The 19,058-nt window shown below is 36.6% G+C and overlaps 1 protein-coding gene across 2 annotated transcripts in view; it reads left to right on the forward strand.

The window, feature by feature from the left end:
- USP12 (ubiquitin specific peptidase 12) overlaps positions 1-18,811 on the forward strand; it is an 83,546-nt gene extending 64,735 nt beyond the window's left edge. For both annotated transcript variants that reach the window (XM_012744042.3, XM_012744044.3), the window contains 3 exons: positions 9,826-10,023; positions 14,423-14,501; positions 15,598-18,811. In XM_012744042.3, coding sequence (XP_012599496.1) covers positions 9,826-10,023; positions 14,423-14,501; positions 15,598-15,699 — 379 coding nt within the window. In that variant the 3' untranslated portion in view covers positions 15,700-18,811. The remainder of the gene's footprint in view (positions 1-9,825; positions 10,024-14,422; positions 14,502-15,597) is intronic.
- Positions 18,812-19,058: the final 247 nt, after the last annotated feature.

Here is a 19,058-nt window from a genome sequence, read left to right on the forward strand (position 1 = left end):
TTAAGAATCACTATAAAAGCACTGCTAACATTTTATATATATCCTAGATTTTAAGTGTGTGTATATATACACACAATCCCTAAAGTGGGTCAGACTTTGTATACAGTTTAGCAATTTTTTCACTTAATAAATCATGGCCATGTCAATGAAAATATATTTTTACATCATTCTCAGGAGATGCTGCATAGTAATTTTTTGTATAGACCATACATGTATATACTAATTCTCCAAACCAAACAATCTAGCTTTCTTCTTTTACTGTTACAAACAGTGCTTTGATGAACACTTTTATATATATGTGTATTTATATACACACACACCATATCCACATATTTTTGACTTTTCTTAGAGTGTTGTTTTTTTAGGCTAAATTATGGATGAGCTCCTGAAAAGACAATTGTGCAGAACTCATTTCTCACTAGGATCTAGTATGAACCCTCTGATAATTTACTGTATGATATTGGGTAAATCATTTAACTCTCTTTCAGCCTCACTTGGATTAGTCCACGTCTAAGGTTCCTACCAGCTTTAAAAGTCTTTAGTTTCTAATCTCAGTATAACAGAATAAGCTTGTGTTGAATATACAGACCATAGTACTTCCTAAGGAAACAAAAAGACTTTTAACAGGCTTCAATCTGGATGAAGGACAAAACACAGTGATCATCTCAGTGGATGCAAAAAAGCATTTGACAGAATTCAACACCCTTTTGTGATAAAAACAATCAGCAAAGTAGGAATAGAAGAAAATTACCTCAACATTATAAAGGCCGTTTATGAAAAGCCCATAGCAAATGTCATATTCAGTGGTGAAAACTGAAAGCTGCTTCTCTACATCAAGAACAAATCAAGGATGCTCACTCTCACCACTTGAATTCAACATAATACTGAAAGTCTTAGCCAGAATAATTAGGCAAGAAAATGAAATAAAAGGCATCTATCCAAATTGAGAAGAAAGAAGTAAAATTATCTACTTTCACAGATGGCATGATCTTATATTTAGAAAACCCTATGGATTCTACACAAAAACTGTTAGAACTAATAAATATATTCAGCAAAGTTGCAGATACAAAATCACCCCAAAATCAGTTGCATTTCTATACACCAAGAATCAACTGATCATAAAAGAAAATTAAGAAAACATCCTGTTTGTTATAATAGCTTCAAAAGTAATAAAATAATTAAGAATAAATCTAACCAACAAGGTGAAAGACTTTGTACACTGAAAACTAATAAACACTACTGAAAAAAATTAAAGAAGATACAAATAAATGGAAAGACATCCTATGTTCATACGTTGGAAGACTTAATGTTGTTAAAATGTCCATACTTCCCAAAGCAATCTACAGGTTCCATGCAATCCCCGTCAAAATCTCAGTGGCATTTTTTTGCAGCAATAAAAACAAATCCTAAAATTCATACGGAACCACAAAAGACTCCAATGGACAATGCAATCTCCAGGGAGACGAACAACACTGGAGGCATCACACTTCTTGATTTCAAAATATATTACAATGCTATATAATTAAAATGATATAGTGCTAGCCTAAAGACATATTGACCAGTGGGACAAAATAAAGAGCCCAGAAATAAACCCACACATATGTAGTCAACTGATCTTCAGCTATGCCAAGAATATACAATGGAGAAAGTATACTCTCAAATGATGTTGGGAAAACTGAATATTCATGTGCAAAAGAATAAAGTTGGACCCTTACCTAACATCATGCACAAAAATTATCTCAAAGTGGATTAAAGACCTAAAAGTAAGACCTGAAACTATAAAATCTGTAGAAGAAAACATAGAAGAAAAGCCTCATGACATTGGATCAAGCAGTGATTTCTTGGAGATAAATTCAAGAGGACAGGCAACAAAAACAAACAAGACTCCATAGGAATTAAAAACTTCTGCAAAGCAAAGGAAATAACAGAGTGAAAAGGCAACCTATGGAACAGTAGAAAATATTGACACACTGTTATCTCATAAGAGGTTAATATCCAGAAATATAAAGAACTACAACTCAACAAAAACAAAATAATTCTTCAGTTTAAAAATGCACAGAAGACTCTGCTAGACATTCTCCATATAATATGTACAAATGTCAACATGTACTTGAAAAAACGCATCATGCGTGAAATGATTCACCTTTATGTTGTGACAGCAAAGAAAGGCAAGTTTGGAGACAATTTCTCTTCTGACACTCATTTAATTCATGCAGAATCCATTTATCCAGCTTCTTTAGCTTGCCCATTTGTTTCGAATGGTCCAATATTATTGGAATAGTAATGTCAGACCTTGCTGCTAATTCATGCATAGTTTGAGATGGATTCACTTCCACTACAGCTTCAGCTCATCGTCATCCACCTTGGTCTCAGGTTACCCACGTGGCTCATTTTCAAGATTAAAATCACCAGAACGGAACTTCTCAAACTGTGTTAACTTCATGTCTCTATCATACTTTGGTAATTCTCATAATATTTCAGACTTTTTCATTGTTATTATTATGTGTTATGGAGACCAGAATCTTTGATGTTATTAATACTATTGTAATTGTTTTGGGGTGCCACAGACTGTACCCGTATAAGATGGCAAACTTAATTGATAAATGTGTGTGTTCTGACTGCTCCACCAACCTGCCATTCCCATCTCTGTCTCCTTCTCCCCAGGAGAGGATTCCTGTTCCCTTAAACACAGCAATATTGGAATTAGGCCAGTTAATAACCCTACAGTGGCCTCTAAGTGTTCAAGTGAAAGGAAGAGTCACATATGTCTCACTTTAAATCTGAAGCTAGAAGTGATTAAGCTTAATGAGGAAAGCATATTGAAAGCTGAGAAAGGCCATAAGCTAGGCCTCTTGCACCGGTTAGCCAAGTTGTGAATGGAAAGGAAAAGTTCTTGAAAGAAATTAAAAACGCTATCCCAGTGAACACACAAATGCTAAGAAAGTGAAACCGCTTTATTGCTGATAAGGAGAAAATATTAATGTTCTGGGTAGCATGTCAACCAGCCTTAAGTCAAAGCCTAATGCGGAACAAGGCCCCAACTCTCTTCAATTCTACGAAGGCTGAGAGAGATGAGGAAGCTGAAGAAATAGTTGGGAGCTAGCAGAGGTTGGTTTACAAGGTTTAAGGAAAGAAACTCTCCATCACATAAAAGTGCAAGGTGAAGCAGCAAGTGCTGGTGGAGAAGCTGCAGCCAGTTATCCAGAAGCTCTAGCTAAGATAATAGATGAAGGTGGCTACACTAAACAGCAGATTTTCAGTGTAGATGAAACAGCCTTCTATTGCAAGAAGATGCCATCTGGGACTTTCATAGCCAGAGAGGAGAAGTCAGTGCCTGGCTTCAAAGGACAGGCTGTCTTGTTGGGAGATAATGCAGCTGATGTCTGCAAGCTGAAGGCAATGTTAATTTACCATTCTGAAAATCCTAGGGCCCCAGAGCTGAATCCATTCTGCTGGTTCTATGGAAATGGAGCAGGCAAAGTCTGGGTGACAGCACATCTGTTTACAGAATGACTTACTGAGTATCTTAAGCCCATTGTTGAGACCTGCCTATCAGAAAAAGATTCCTTTCAAAATATTACTGCTGATTGAAAATTCCCCTGGTCACACAAGAGCTCTGATGGAAACATACAAGGAGATTAATGTTGTTTTCTTGCCTGCTAACAACGACATCCGTTTTGCAGCCAGGGACCAAGGAGTAATTTTGACTTCGAAGCCTTATTATTTAAGAAATATTTTTTATAAGGCTATAGCTGCTATAGATAATGATTCCTCTGATGGATGTGGGCAAAGGAACTTGAAAATCTTCTGGAAAGGATTTACCATTCTAGATACCATTAAGAACGTTTGTGATTCATGGGAGGAGGTCAAAATGGCAACATTAACAGAAGTTTGGAGGAAGTTGATTCCAAGCCTCGTGAATGACTTTGAAGGGCTCAAGACTTTCGTGGGGAAGTCACTGCAGTTGTGGTCGAAATAGCAAGAGAACTAGAATTAGAAGTGGAGGCTAAAGGTATCATTGTTTTGCTAAAATCTTATAATAAAATTTGAACAGATGAGGAGTTGCTTCTTACGGATAAGCAAAGAAAGTGGTTTCTTGAGATGGAATCTATTGGTGAAGGTGCTGTGACCATTTTGAAATGACAACAAAGGATTTAGAATATTACATGATCTTAGTTGATAACGCAACAGCGGGGTTTGAGCGGATCATCTCCAATTTTGAAAGCAGTTCTACCATGGGCCAAATGCTGTCAAACAGCGGCACATGCTATAGAGAAATCTTTCCTGAAAGGAAGAGCCAACGGATGCAGCAGACTTCATTGTTGTCTCTTTTAAGAAACTGTCACAGCCACCCCAGCCTTCAGCAACCACCACCACTATCAGTCAGCAGCCAACAACATTGAGGCAAGACCTTCTACCAGCAAAAAAGATTATGACTCACTGAAGGCTTAGATGATCATTAGCATTTTTTAGCAATAAAGTATTTTAAAATTAAGGTATATATATGTTTTCAGACATAATGCTGTTGTGCACTTAATAGCCTACAGTATAGTGTAAACATAACTTTTATATGCACTGGGGAACAAAAAATTTTGTGGCTTGCTTTATTACATTATTTGCTTTATTGCAATTTTCATTTCATTGCAGTGGTCTGGAATGGGACCTTTAGGATTTCTGAGGGGTGCCTGTACTTCTGTCATTAGCTGTCTGTGGGGTGCAGTGGACAATGGACTAGAGGCTGAGTTCCATGCCTTCACATCCTTCCTCTCTCTCTCTCTCTCTCAATTCTCTTTACTTTCAATATGTGCCTGAGCCCACTTCTGGAACCAATCCTGTCCTTGTTAGGTGTTGAAGATGACGTGTGCAGTGCCCAGGTAAATTGATACTACATTATTACGGCCATAGTTCATCCTGGAGAATTGCCCTGAATTTAGTGATTGAGATGCTGGCTATTCCTGAGATGAAAGACCTCCTTTTTGCTCCATTTTCCTAATTAGACCCATATCTTATTCCCCTATCGCCAGGTCTTGGTCATGGCAAGTTGTATAGTATCATGTCACAATCCTGTCAACAATAGGGATTTGCCTTGTAGCCAGCATCCCCAGCCAGCCCTTGCATGTGCAGCCTTGTTAGAGTCTTCCTGAATCTGAATTGTATCTCTAGTTGGTTGGATCCTTCTGTTTGTTGGTCTGTTGACAAGTCATCCCCAACCACCCCTTGCACACACGTGCACGCACACACCAGTTAGAGTCTTCTTGAATCTGAATTGCATTTCTAGTTGGTTGGATCCTTCTGTTCGTTGACAGGTTGATGCTGCCTGCACACCTGCCTGGATTTCCAGATATCACTCAATACTATGTTCTGTCCACATGTCGGGGTATGCTGTGGACCTCATCTATGCCTGTGACCTGTCCCTCATTTGTAACCCATGCTGGAGATCAGGTCCTATTGTCTAAGTGTGGTCTCATTGTTTGCATCTCGCTTAGTCACCTTAGTGCCTTTCTCCCATAGTCATAGCATTATGTTCCCCTCTCACCTCCTTGTTGTAATGTGCCACAGTTAATGTCTGTTGATGTTAAGGTTTAAAAGAGCATGGACTTGGAACTGTATGTCTGTACAGTTACTCAGCTTCCCAGTGTGATTAGGACTTCTCCGCTAACAGGACATTAGTAAGTTCTTCTGTGCCTGTGGCTGGGATATTAAATTCACTATTGGTAGAGCTTGCAAATTAGTGTCCTCTGGGCCAAATTCCGTCTATAGTCCTCTTTGCTTGGCTCTCACAGTTTATAAAAATGGGAACTTTTGCTTTAAAAATGGTTTCTTGCTATTGCTGAAAGGAAAAATGAAAAGGTCAGATACCACTGGAACCCCTGGGCCTGCGTTCTGTCCCATGATGAAGTCAAGTCGCCTGCTGCTCAGTAGTTGGTATTCCATCTGGGGGTGGTTGCAGGCAGCATCAGTCGGTTCCAGCCCCTAGTTCTTTGGAACGTTTCACTTCTAATGCTTACACTTGCTGGCTCTTTGAAGGACTTCCTTGAGCCTAGTAGTAGAGAAGGGAGTTTCTGAGAATTTCTTTCAGCCACCAAAATCCTTGAGCAAGGACTCACAGGTTCTGAAGAGGGCAATAAAGCCCAGCTACCTTGCTGTGGTTGAGAGAAATCTGAGGTGAAATTTAATACTCCAGGGTCTCTCTGTGGTGCTAGGCTGAAACTACCCTTTCTGGGATTTGCCTGAAATTGAACCCTTACCGGACTTCCTTCCTTTTCTTGTACCTCCCCCACCCCTACAACCTTAATAAATCACAGGTGTGTGACTTTTTTCTCTGGATCTGTATTTAGGCAGTGGGACCTAAAATAGAGAGGATGTTGTATTTTCATTGGCATTCGTTTTAAAATGTATTCAAATTTCCCATGTGATATCTGTTTGTCCTGTGGGTTATTTAGAAGTATGTTGCTTAGTTTTCATATTTTGATGGATTTCCTAGATTTTTAAAGACTTTATCAGAGGACATACTCTGTAATTTCATCTCTTGAAATTTATTGAGACTTTTTTTATTGTTGTACATTACTGAATGTCCTAATTGTACTTGAGAAGAATGTGTATCCTGCAGTTTGGGGTGGAGTGTTCCGTGTCAGTTGTGTCCATAACAAGGTGGTTCTTACCTTTCCTATCCGTACCGCTTTTCTGTTAGTAAGAGAAGTCTGTTAAAGATTCTAACTGTGATTATGCATTTGTTTTTCTTTAATTCTATCAAATTTTGAAGCTTTGACATATGGAGCATATACTTTTCAGATTGTTACGTCCTCTTAATTAATCCCGTTTTATGTCTGGTAATATTCCTTGTCTTGAAGTATACTTTAGCTGGTATTAATATAGCCAGCTACTTACAGTTGGTGTTTACGTGGTATATCTTTTCCCATCTTTCTACTTTCTTTTTTTTTAATAGTTTCTTTTTTTTATATAGTTTTAAATTATAATTAAACATTAGCAAGAAGGTAACCACCTGTTAAGTTAGAGTACAAAATGATTGCAGCTACCATGTGAAAGATATAAAAGCAAGGAAAGGTATAGAGTTGTCCCTCAGTATCGTGGGGGAGTTGTGCCACAGTCCTTGCAAATACCAAAATATGCAGATGCTCAAGTTCCATAGATAAAAGGGTGTAGTATTTGCTTATAACCTACATACATCCTCTCATATACTTTAAATCATCTCTAGATTATTTATATACCTAATACAATACAGATGCTATGTAAATAGTTGTTATAGTATATTCTTTTTAAATTTTGTATTATTTTTGTTGTATTATTTTTTATGTATATTTTCAAATATTTTTGATCCATGGCTGAATCTGAGGATGTGGAAGCCCCAGATGTGGACTGACAGAATAATATAAATTCATCCAAATTTTAAGTAGTTGTATTGTGGGTAAATGCTTACAAAAATAAACTTAAATAGAAAATTATAAGTCGGTTTACAGAAGATAAAAAAAAATCAATGTTTAATTCAAACTTTAAGTATAAATAACTATAAAAAGAAAAAATGTTCTCTTTCTGTTTTTTCAACATATTTGTCTTTTATAGAAAACATTACATTCTATGACAGCTTTTTTTTAAAAACAATGACAGTGATCAAGAGCTCCCTAATGTAATCTTTCTACACAAGTGTGAATGGAGGGAAAGCCAGAATCCTATAACTTCTTTGGTGTGTTGGTGGAATCAGTGTTTTGATCAAGAAATCAACTACTTTTTCTTTCTTCTGCTGCAAAATATACATAATGAATGTCATTCTCCTTACATGTATGTGTAAGCAGTTTTCTCTTTTTCTTCTGGAAACATTTCAATATGAGGGAAATTTTATAAACTAATCTTTCATCATCATTAAAATATGGCTCCACACATATTTTTTTTGACAGTCTTGTTTGTGTCCATGGGCGTTTGGTTTCTTTATGGTAGCCGACACTTCTCCTCTGGGAGAAACTCTGCCTGCTAGGATCCCTATTCTTCATGGGTTATATCTGATCAAACATATTTTATCCACTGTTATGTAGATTTTTTCCCTCTTTTCTCCATTTGGACTCCCCACCCCCACCCCTTGTTAATTTCTGAAAGCATGTTTTTGCCATGTCCATTCTCTTTCCCCTTCCTAACCTGACTGACTGCCATCTAGTACTGATACTTGTTTTATACTGAGAAAATTCTTTTACATTTATGCTCCACTGGAAATTTTCAAAGGACACTTTGTTGTTTTATAAAGATTTTGTTTTAGCAGTGCTACATGGGTTTAATTAAAGATTGGATGTTTAATAGTTAAATTGTATGCATAATTTTATATCTTGACTTTTTTACTTGTATTTTCTTATACCACTTAGAAACTTTCATTGGTATTGTTTTAAGTTATACAATACTGTTATGTTTGTATTGTAATTTATTTCAACATTTCCTACTGTTGGGTAGTTAGGATTTTCTGAACTGTAGAAATGATCCCTAAAAGCATAGTCAGTGTAAGATAACTATACAAGTAGAGTTTTCTCAGAAGGTGATGTATTTGAGGTGATATATTTAATTTATATTTCTAGAAATAGGATTACTGAGATAAAGGTCATAAAGGCTTTTAATTCATATGCTGGATTACTTTCCAGGAATGACTAGGTGTTTACCTTTTCTTCGGTTAATGTTATTCAAAGCCCGAGTTAGTTGAATAATAAATATTTTGGGAATAATAAGCTACCTGCCACATTTAGGATCTGTGGGATGCAATGCAGATTTAGTATAATGCTATAAAATGCTATTTCTAAAAATTTTTTTAGAGGCAATGGCTTAGTATATTTTATTTTTTAAAATTATGAAACGTATTATGCATCTTTGTACCCATATAAACTTTAATTCTGCAACACTTGGTGTCTATCATATGCCAGGCATGTTGCTGTAATAGTGGAGAGATAAAAATGAAGGAAATGGTTTCTACTTGTCAAGAAAAGTTCAGAGCTTAGAAGAAAAGAGCCATAATCACCTAATTTTTTTTTTTTTTTTTACTGGGTAATAAACTTGACATATATAAAATGAACCTGCAAGGTGCTGATGGGGGATTGAAGAGAGCAGCTATTTGTGCCAGAGGGTGTGACATTTGAGCTGATCCTTTAAAATAAGAATAGACTATTTAAGGTGAAGTAGGAGTGCAGAGGCAATCTCAGGAAGAAATATTTAAGGGCATAATAAAGATTATTTAGAAAATGAAGTGCATGTGTTTCACAATTAAAAATTTAAGTCCTAAGTTTCCAGGTTATTTTGGTCCCTTCCCAGAATATATATAGTTATCATTCTTAATATAGAGTTACTTATTTTCTCTGACAAACTCCCTTAGTTTAAGTGGACTTTAGTGCTTTACTTATTTTGGTCTCCTATTATCAGTCTGTTCTTTCATTATATAATTGATAGAACAAACAGATTTCAGTTTACACTCAAGTCCAAAGGAAGTGGCAACTTCAAGAAACCCATTTTTCCTCCACCACTCCTGAGTATCACATGTGTTTAGCCTTATTGTAAAGGGTCTGTGTTTGAAAACACAGTTCCTTCTGTTTTGGAGCCGTATCGAATGCTGCATCTTGTTATGTGGTGTGGCAGTGATTGGGGGACGGGTGGTCTTAAGATGTTCAGAATGTTGCTTTGCCATATAAAAATAGCTGGTAGAAATATGCAAAACTGGGCAGTATTGGGGTATTAAAGCTGACCATTAACTATCTGTTAATTGGACATCAAAAGTTTGATAATTTAAGGATGTGGTAGATGTCTTTTATGAAATTTTGTTTTCATCTTTATTTTTAATAGGATGAAAGTTAAAAAACTGCCCATGATTCTAGCTCTACACCTGAAGAGATTCAAATATATGGATCAGCTTCATCGATATACAAAACTTTCTTACCGGGTAGTTTTTCCTTTAGAACTTCGTCTATTTAACACTTCAGGCGATGCAACCAATCCAGACAGAATGTATGACCTTGTTGCTGTTGTGGTTCACTGTGGAAGGTAATTGCAAGTCTGGGGACGTAGTAGTGAGATGTTTAGGTTAGTAGAGCAGTACACTTTCAGGATGTTCATGAGTGATTCAGATGTAGAGCTTTTAGAAATTCTTTATCCTTAGGTTTATTTCAAAGTGGATTTTTTAGATATATATTTTATCATTTTTCCTTAAAAATTTTATGTATTAAAATATTGTCGCCTAAATTTTTACTGTTATCATTTAAATATTAACTCTAAGAGTACTATCTGACTTCCTAAAACTTTAAGGTCTGTTAGTTTTTCTTTTCCTTTGTGTGTGTGTTGGGGGGCCAGGGTTGTTGGTTAAAATGATGCCTAAATAAATTTTGCAAAATGAATCATTTTTTAGGTTAATTGGGTATGTTCATTATATTAATGGTGGTGAAAAGCTTTTTTTTTTTTTTTTTTTTTTTTTGAGACAGAGTCTCACTTTGTTGCCCAGGCTAGAGTGAGTGTCGTGGCATCAGCCTGACTCACAGCAACCTCAATCTCCGGGGCTCAGCGATCCTACTGCCTCAGCCTCCCGAGTAGCTGGGACTACAGGCATGCGCCACCATGCCCGGTTAATTTTTTGTATATATATTTTTAGTTGGTCAATTAATTTATTTCTATTTTTGGTAGAGACGGGGTCTCGCTCAGGCTGGTTTCGAACTCCTGACCTTTGAGCAATCCGCCCGCCTCGGCCTCCCAAAGTGCTAGGATTACAGGCATGAGCCACCACGCCCGGCCGAAAAGCTTTTAAAATGGCTTTGGAAATAATCTTCAAAGATCATCTGATTTTTTTTTTTTCTGATTTTACTAGTGTGTGTATTTATCATTTCTAATTAGCCAGTTTAGTGTGCTCATTCTCATCTCTTCCAACATGGCATGCATGTCTTCTCTATACGAACATGCATATGTATAAGTTAATTTATAAAGTGACAAAAAATTCTCAAACTAAAAGAGTATCACATAATCAAAAGTTATATTTGTAACTTACCATCTTCATTGACTGCTTAGAATTCTTTTAATGATTTTAAAACAGAACACTCATCCTCTTTCCCTTGGTTTTGGGAAACTTGTACTAACAGCATGTTATATGCAAAAAAAAAAAAATCCAAGCGTTCTCATCTTTAGCTCTACTCCCAGCTCTCTGCTCAGAAAATGCAGGGACAACTGGGAGGGAGTAGGTGCTCCATAATTTCATCCTGTCCTCTCCTCCACTGCCTGGGCCAGTCTGGGCTCCCCATCTTCTGTCCTTAGCAGGAATCTTTATTTTCTACTTTCTGAGCATTCTACCTCTAAAATCAGGACGATGACATCCAAAAGGAGTCAACAGTATCAGATCCCTTAGAGAACCCTGACATGGTGACATGGACGTTTTAAGAGTCAGAGAAACCAGGGTCTCAGTAGCATTTCTGCCATTTGTGGGCACTGTGACTTAGTACATAGCTTCCTGAAAATCTTTAGTTTTCTCTTCCAGAGAATGTAAATAATAGTAACCACCTCATTGCATTGTTAGTATTCAAAGGGAAATCTAAATCACTTAGCTACTGCCACTGTTTTAATAACAAAAATATAATAACAGCATTACCTTCTAACACCCTAACTATACCATTCTTTAGCCTCTTGAAATTTAGTGACAGTCTTACTCTACTATAATTATGATACATCTTTTGGGATTCTTCTACTCAAAGATCTTAAAGCTCTGAGATTCCTGACTCAGATCACAACCTGGGCCCTGCTCAGTCTCCTTTTAAATAGCCTCTACCTTTTCCCCCATAGCAGCTAGTCTCCACCTCTTTAACCCTGTGCTTGGCTTCACTTGCTTCTCCTCCCAGCTTGAACATGGCAGTTATTTAAAGCATCTTCTCAGTTCTCTTGTCAACTATGTGAGTCCTCTCTGTCGAGTCCCCTCTGTCGGAATTGCTGCAGAAAATTGCATGGAGATGCTTATTGACTTTCCTCACAACTCTGGCTGTCTATTTTCAGTGGGAATTCATTCCTGGTTGGGGCCCTGCCCCCACCCCAATTCCTTACTCTTGTCATTGCCTCATGCCTTCCTTTCCCTCCTCTCTGAAGTCTTTCTCATGCTCTTCTGTCCAGCCTCAGTCTCCATGCGGTGCTGTTCCTCTGTGTTCACATAAATGCTCGCTGCTCATTGCTAGCCCTGACTTACTGCTTTCCTATTATATTTATCAGATTGTATGTCTGTTTTCCTTATGAAAACAGATACTTCTTAAAACAGCAAATAATATGCTCATCAATAAAAGGCTAATAATATTTTAAAATATTTTTCCATCACACTTATTTGTAGATGTTTCATATCAGAGTATGGAGGGTTTACATTTACATGCATCCTTCCACTGTCAACAACTCTCATTTTTAGCATGTCAGTGCCATGAATAAGTAGGTGTCAGCTTACTCATTCTCTACCCCAGTGCTTGGCACATAACAGATTTCCGGCACCTGTTTGCTGACTGATCACCTGTTATCCTTTAAACCAGTTGGGGCCCTGACTCCACCTTTCTTGATTCCTCAACCCTCTCCCTTCCACCTCCTCTCTTCCCTGGGTGTAGTCTTCCCTTGTGGCTGCACTTTTATATGGTATTCTACCTTGGATTGTGCTTTTGGATTAGTTTACCTACTGTACTGAAGTGTCTTCAGGGCAGGAAGTTGTTGGTGTCTTTCTTATCTCCGCAGCAACCAGCACAGTGTTTTGCTCACTTAGTGTTCAGAATGCAAATCCCTAACAGCTTCCTTAGGTATGCATTTATTAGCCTTGGCCCCTCATCTCTCCTATCAGTATTAGTTTGTGAAATTCTCTTCTGTTTACTGAAATTCCCTTCTGTCTACTGTTCTTTATACTAGCTCTTTGCCAAAGGAAAAAGTTACCTTTTTCCAGTCCTTGAACCACCCACCTCCTTCCCTTCCACCCTATGGTCCTCAACCTTTTTGTGATTTTTATTTCGCCCCTTTACATTTTTTTCTCATTTCCTAACCTCTCTCCATCAAACATAAGACCCTTTAGATGAATCCTAAAGAAATGTAGAAAATAGACTTAGTTCTATTATTTTATTTTCTTAGGCTTTTATTTAAAAAAAAGTTTTGCAGTGTCATCCTCTGTAGTAAAAAAAGTACACTTGTTTGTGTCATGCTGTCAGCTAAGATATTTATCTCACCTACAGGATCAAAGGATCTGAGAAACATGAGGCATTGTAGGAGGTAGCTTATTCTAATCCTTGGTTGCTACTTTGAAAATAGTGTTCACCATAAAGAACAATGTGTGTTGAAAATAATTTCAAATTCTATATCAATTACAGAATTGCAGTTTAACTAAAAAATCAATATATAAGCCTTTATATTGAATCGTGCTTAAACTGGGAGAGGTTAAAATCTTTGCTATGTCCTTTTATAAAGGAAAGAATTGCTTTTAAAAGCAATAATGCCTTCTTTATTTTTATGCATATTTACATTTTTGTCTTTGAAATTTGCTTAAAATGACGCGCAGAGGCATTCATAATAGTTATAATGGTGTTAAGAATTAGGTATTTAACTATAGCACTAATAATAACTTACCATTGGGCAAAGGTCATTTACTTTTAAAGATGTTTATGAAGTTCAGGATTGATTTGAGAACCATGGATTTGATATCTTTGCCTTTTACAAGCATCATGTTGGATCTTTCTTCAAGGAAAAAAACAATTGTCAAGGGAATGAGATTTAGAAATAATTCTATATGGTGCTGGGTGTGGTGGTTCATGCCTATATGCTAGCACTTTGGGAGTCGAGACAGCAGGATTGCTTGAGACCAGGAGTTTGAAATCAGCCTCAGCAAGAGCAAGGCCCCATCTCTACAAAAAACAGAAAAATTGGCTGGGTGTATTGGTGTGCCCCTAGCTACTTGGGAGGCCAAGGCAAAAGAGTCTCCTGAGCCCAGGAATTTGAGGTTGCAGTGAGCTATGATAATGCCACTTTAGCCCAGACAACAGAGTAAGACTCTGTCTCGAAAGAAAGAGAGAGAAGAAAAAAAGAAAGAATTTTATATGCATAATTTTGTAGTTTAACTTAACTACGCCTCCAAAAATGCTAGAAAAATTTATTTCTTCTATAGAAGCAAGTTTGAAAATTATTATAAAAACAATAAATTTCAGTAGAATTGCTTTATATAAATAGAATACTGGTTATATCTCTCACAGTTAAAGCACTAATTATTTGACTTTAAAATTGAATGCCTAATCAAATAAAAAAAAGATGGTGTAGCTTTATCTTTTTTGGAAAGAATAGGCAAGGAGTATTTTTATCTGTTTCAGTTTCTTTACTCCATACAGCATGAAATTTAGGACATGAAATAGTAATATTAAGAAACATTGTATAAAATTAACATTTCTTTTTTTGTTTGTTTTAGTGGTCCCAATCGAGGCCATTATATTGCAATAGTTAAGAGTCATGATTTTTGGTTGTTGTTCGATGACGACATTGTAGAAGTAAGTAGTTTTCTTAATTTCTTATTTTTCTTTAAGGTTGTGTGTGTATGTTGCACTTCATTTTTTTCTCATGGTTTCTCATTCATATATGATTGGTGATGAACATTAGGCAGATGTCTGGGTCTTTAATAGCTAGTAGTCTAATTCTCACTTTTCACACTCTCACGTCCAAGCTCAACACCTGAGGGGCCAACTAACACACACTAGAATCAAACAAGGGAAAGCTTTCAACAAAGTTTATTATTTAGAAAAAGACTTACCCAGCTATATAGTAACAACATACATATAGTAAAGTACACAAATCTTAAACAGCTTGAATTTTTACACGCGTGTACACCTCCCCACCCCGACGCACACATACACTTGTAACTGCCGTCCAGATGAAGATGTAGTGCATTTGCAGCACCCCGACAGGCTCCTTGTTCCCCTTTGCTGGGACCCACAGCTCTCCTCACCTCTGTCCTCAGTCCTCTTGGACTTTATCGTTTTGATTAATTTTGCCTATGCTTGAATGTAAATGGACTCATCTAATTTATTTGGTGTCTGGCTTTTTTCACTCACTAGTATATTTGTGAGATTCATTCTTGTTGCCTGTAGTGGTAGTAGTAGCAGTAGTAGTAGCAGGAGCAGGAGCAGTTCTTTTTTATTGCTTTGTAATTTTCTATTGTGCGAATATACCAAATTAAAGATTCGACTTTTTGTCAAGTATTGACTATTGTGAATAAAAATGCCTTGATCATCCTGTATTTCTGTTGCTGGACATGCTATGTAGGCTTATTTTTCTTGGGTGTATATCAAGTTAGACCATTGGAAATTGCATTTTTTAGGTCCAAAATGGTGTCAATTAGTGGTTTCATATAGTTCAACCTATACATGGAAGTAGAATTGCTGGATCTATAGTTTTATGTTCAGCTTTAGAAAATCCTGCCAAACATTTCTAAATGGTCTGTTTCATTTTATATTCCCACGAGCCATCCACGAGAGTTCCTTTTGCCCGACGTTCTCATCAATACTTGGTATTGTTGTCGTTTTGATTTAAACCATTCTGGTTGTGCAGAGCTCATTTATGTACTAATGCTTACATTTTGCCCCACAGAAAATAGATGCACAAGCTATTGAAGAATTCTACGGGTTGACATCAGACATCTCAAAGAACTCTGAGTCTGGTTACATCCTTTTCTACCAGTCTCGGGACTGAGGGGGAATCACGATGAAGAGATACTTTCTGCCTCGTTTCTTCTCTGGTTATTTTGGAAAGGATCAAGCACTGTTTTTTCAAGAAAAGAGAAATGCAGGAAGCTCAGGGGGCAGCAGCACACTTTGCACACAGTGAAGCAAAGACGATGGATAACAAGCCCTTCCGATCATGGTAGTCGATTTATTTGCTCAGGTATCATGCTGTCCGTGCAGTTCCATATGACAAGGAAGTGAAAGCAGAGATACCAGCTCCTCTTGTAAAACAGCCTTCCAGTTACTGACACGCATCTTCTCTTCATTAATTGCACCAGTAATGATTTGAGTTCCTTGGGGGTGCAGTAGAAGGAATTGGAATCTGTGCTAGCTTGTATTGATAATTTAAGGAGATGATGCTGAACACGCTGCATAAATTCGTCTGTGTTCAGTTATGTATAAAAGCATATTTACTGGTCTTTTCAAGAGTAAACCAGAAATACTTTTGGGCCCAACACTTGCAGTTGCCTTCCTGATGTAAAAAACTAACAAATGCTAGATAATCCAGTGTCAGGAAGACAAATATGTTTTGCTTCTCTGAAGAAGCTTATAATAATATACAGTATATGTATATGTAGGGAACAATTGGTCAAAAGTGGCTTTTTGTTTCCCCAAGGGGAAAGACTGGCTTTGTAATTATAACTTTTTCCTTATTTATTTTACTTAAAACTGGTAGAGTCTAAGTATTGTATGAAGTGCCCATGATTCTGTCAGTAAATTTGAGCACATTTTTCTTAGTTTATGTCAGTTTAACTAGTCCTTTTGTTTGTTCTATTTTTAAGGTGAATTTTAAATTCTATCTAAAATTGGTAAGATACCTTGAAAACTTGCAATGAGAGGAGGTGAATATTCTTTTTCAGGAGGAACTGATATCTCTGGCTAAATATTTGTCCTTTTACTATAGTTTATAAGTCAGTTATGTATTGAGCTTTAATTTCAGTAAAATAAAAAACTATCAAAAAGTTCCCTCTAGTAGTTGGCATAATAAAAGAAATTCTGATGCAGTGGTGATATACCAATCTTTAGAATTCTTAAGTATTCAAAATTTTAAGTCGAGGCCGTGCTTGGAAAATACATGTCATAGGAGTTATGTTATTTTCAAATGTCATTTTTTTACTCTGGAAAAAAGTAATATGTTTGTCATAATCGTAGCAATCTGGATAGCAAGCTAAAAACCCTTTTGAAGATTAAATTTTAATGAAGTAGACCAGTAAAACAAAAAACAAGTCTTTTTCCCCCCTGCCTTTACAAATCTTACTGGAAGAGTATTCAGAAATTAAAATTTGTATTTAAGACTTCATTCTGTTGGGGGTTTTAAGAAGTAATATATTTAATGTAAAATGTATGTAAACCATTGCAGTTGACATTTTTCCATGCACCAGTAAGTTATCTGACAGTGGCCGAATGTAACTTGAAGAAATAATTAAAAATTATATTCAAAAGAATAGCAATCAGGCCTTTGATATTCTCTATCAAACTCTTTTTCAGGCAGTAATTTTTTAAAATATTCTTTTATTTTGCTAAAACTGTTAACTATGGAAAACAAACAACAAAAAAGAATATTTTTTGTCTGCTGCTATTATTAACATTTTTATCTGTATCTTTTAGCTCAGGAAATGACTTCACCTATTCATTTCATAAACAGATCTTTTACAGGGTCATTTAGCTAACTGGGCTGCCTAAACAGATGTGCTGGGAGAAAATTATGGTATTTAGTATTTGTACTAAATATCAAAAATATTTTGACAAATTGCTTTTTAAGATTCAGTTTCTGAAGCCTTACCCTGGCTGGAGTGGTTTTGTACAGATTACACATATCCTGCCTGATCTACCAACACTGCACAGAGAATCCCAACCAAGAACGTGGGCAAAGTCAGAGCAGTAGAAGTGGATGTACACTTTTTTATTTTGAAGGCTTAAACCAAATTGCTTTGGAATTTAAAGCTGTATTTTTTCAGCTTTCAGTACAGAGAAAAAGAGTAAAGTGAAGCTGAGTCGATTTTAATTAACATCAGCTAGACCACAGCATGTCTAAGAAAGATAGATGAAGTCATTTGCATAAAGGTACAGCATTGAAATACTATGTTGTGTTTGTTATGTTTTTTGCATTTTAAGAAACCATGCAGTGAAAGGCAAGTTAAATTTCATATTAAAGCAAGTTCTAGCATTTGTATTGAGTTCCATGGTAGTTGCACACTTTGTTCACATCTGCACTGTACTTACAGTATGATTCATCAGGGGAGGGACTGTCGGTGATGGTTTTAAATTTACTTTTTACTCTTAGTGCAGCTGGATCTAAGTAAAATGTTTTGGAGCTTATCAGAAACTCAGTATACTTTTAAAACTAAAGGGTCAGGGTTTGGGAGAAAAAAACACAGGTATAGTAAGTAAGAAAAGTGACCCATAAAGCAAGCATCGTGAGGTTGTGTGCTGGTTGGCTGTGATTAAATGAGGGCAGGTGTAAGTTGTAGGTGGCGGCTGATTGCTGTGTAACTATGTATATGTTTGTTGGGATGACTGTCCCATATTTTGTATATTGGAATAAAAATTTCTATAAATTATCGTAACTAAAAGTAAATATTCTAAATTAAGTCCCACTTCTAAGCCACGTGGCTTCTGTCTTGGAAACTTTACCTTTGGAAGATTATTTAAGACGGGAACCAGGAGGCTTTGGGGAGAAGGAAATGTACTATATGGGTCTTGTGGCCTCTAACCATCAGTATAGGGTTTTTTCTTTCCTTGATGGCAGTAGAAAGACCTCATTTTCATAACATACTACTCTTGATACTTTCTTTAAAGATACTTTTTATTAAAGGTTCTCTCATGAGGTATTTGGCTGGGAGCCGGGAGGTTAAAGCGCTCAGGTCCTGGCTCTTCAGTGAATTTAACTGTGTGACCTTGGGCAAGTCACTTAACCTCTCTGTGCTTCAGTCTCCCTGTCTTGTAAAATGGGAGTAATACCTACCTCACAGGGTTGTTGTGGGGATTAATTAGAGATAATGTCTGTAAAGCATTTAAGGTTCTTGAAGAAGGCGCTATATAAATATAAAATAATATCTATTAAAGTTGGTTTATTTGTGCTTGTGGGTTTTTCAGTGTGTTTTTTCCCCCCTTTTTGCCTAAAATGTATTTGAAAATTAGAAGTAGACACTTTGGAAATTGTGTTACTACTTTTGCTCAGGTTATTATCTTTGCTATCCAAAGAGATTTCCCCTGGAGAACAGCATTGGTGCACGTAGAACAGCATTTTACACGTGCCTGCGTTTGTTTAGCCCATAGCTTGCATTTATCTTTATGTGGTAGCATGTCTTTTGAAAAACCTAAAGT

Source organism: Microcebus murinus, chromosome 13 (assembly GCF_040939455.1).
Source record: "Microcebus murinus isolate Inina chromosome 13, M.murinus_Inina_mat1.0, whole genome shotgun sequence".
In the NCBI taxonomy this organism is placed as follows: domain Eukaryota; kingdom Metazoa; phylum Chordata; class Mammalia; order Primates; family Cheirogaleidae; genus Microcebus; species Microcebus murinus.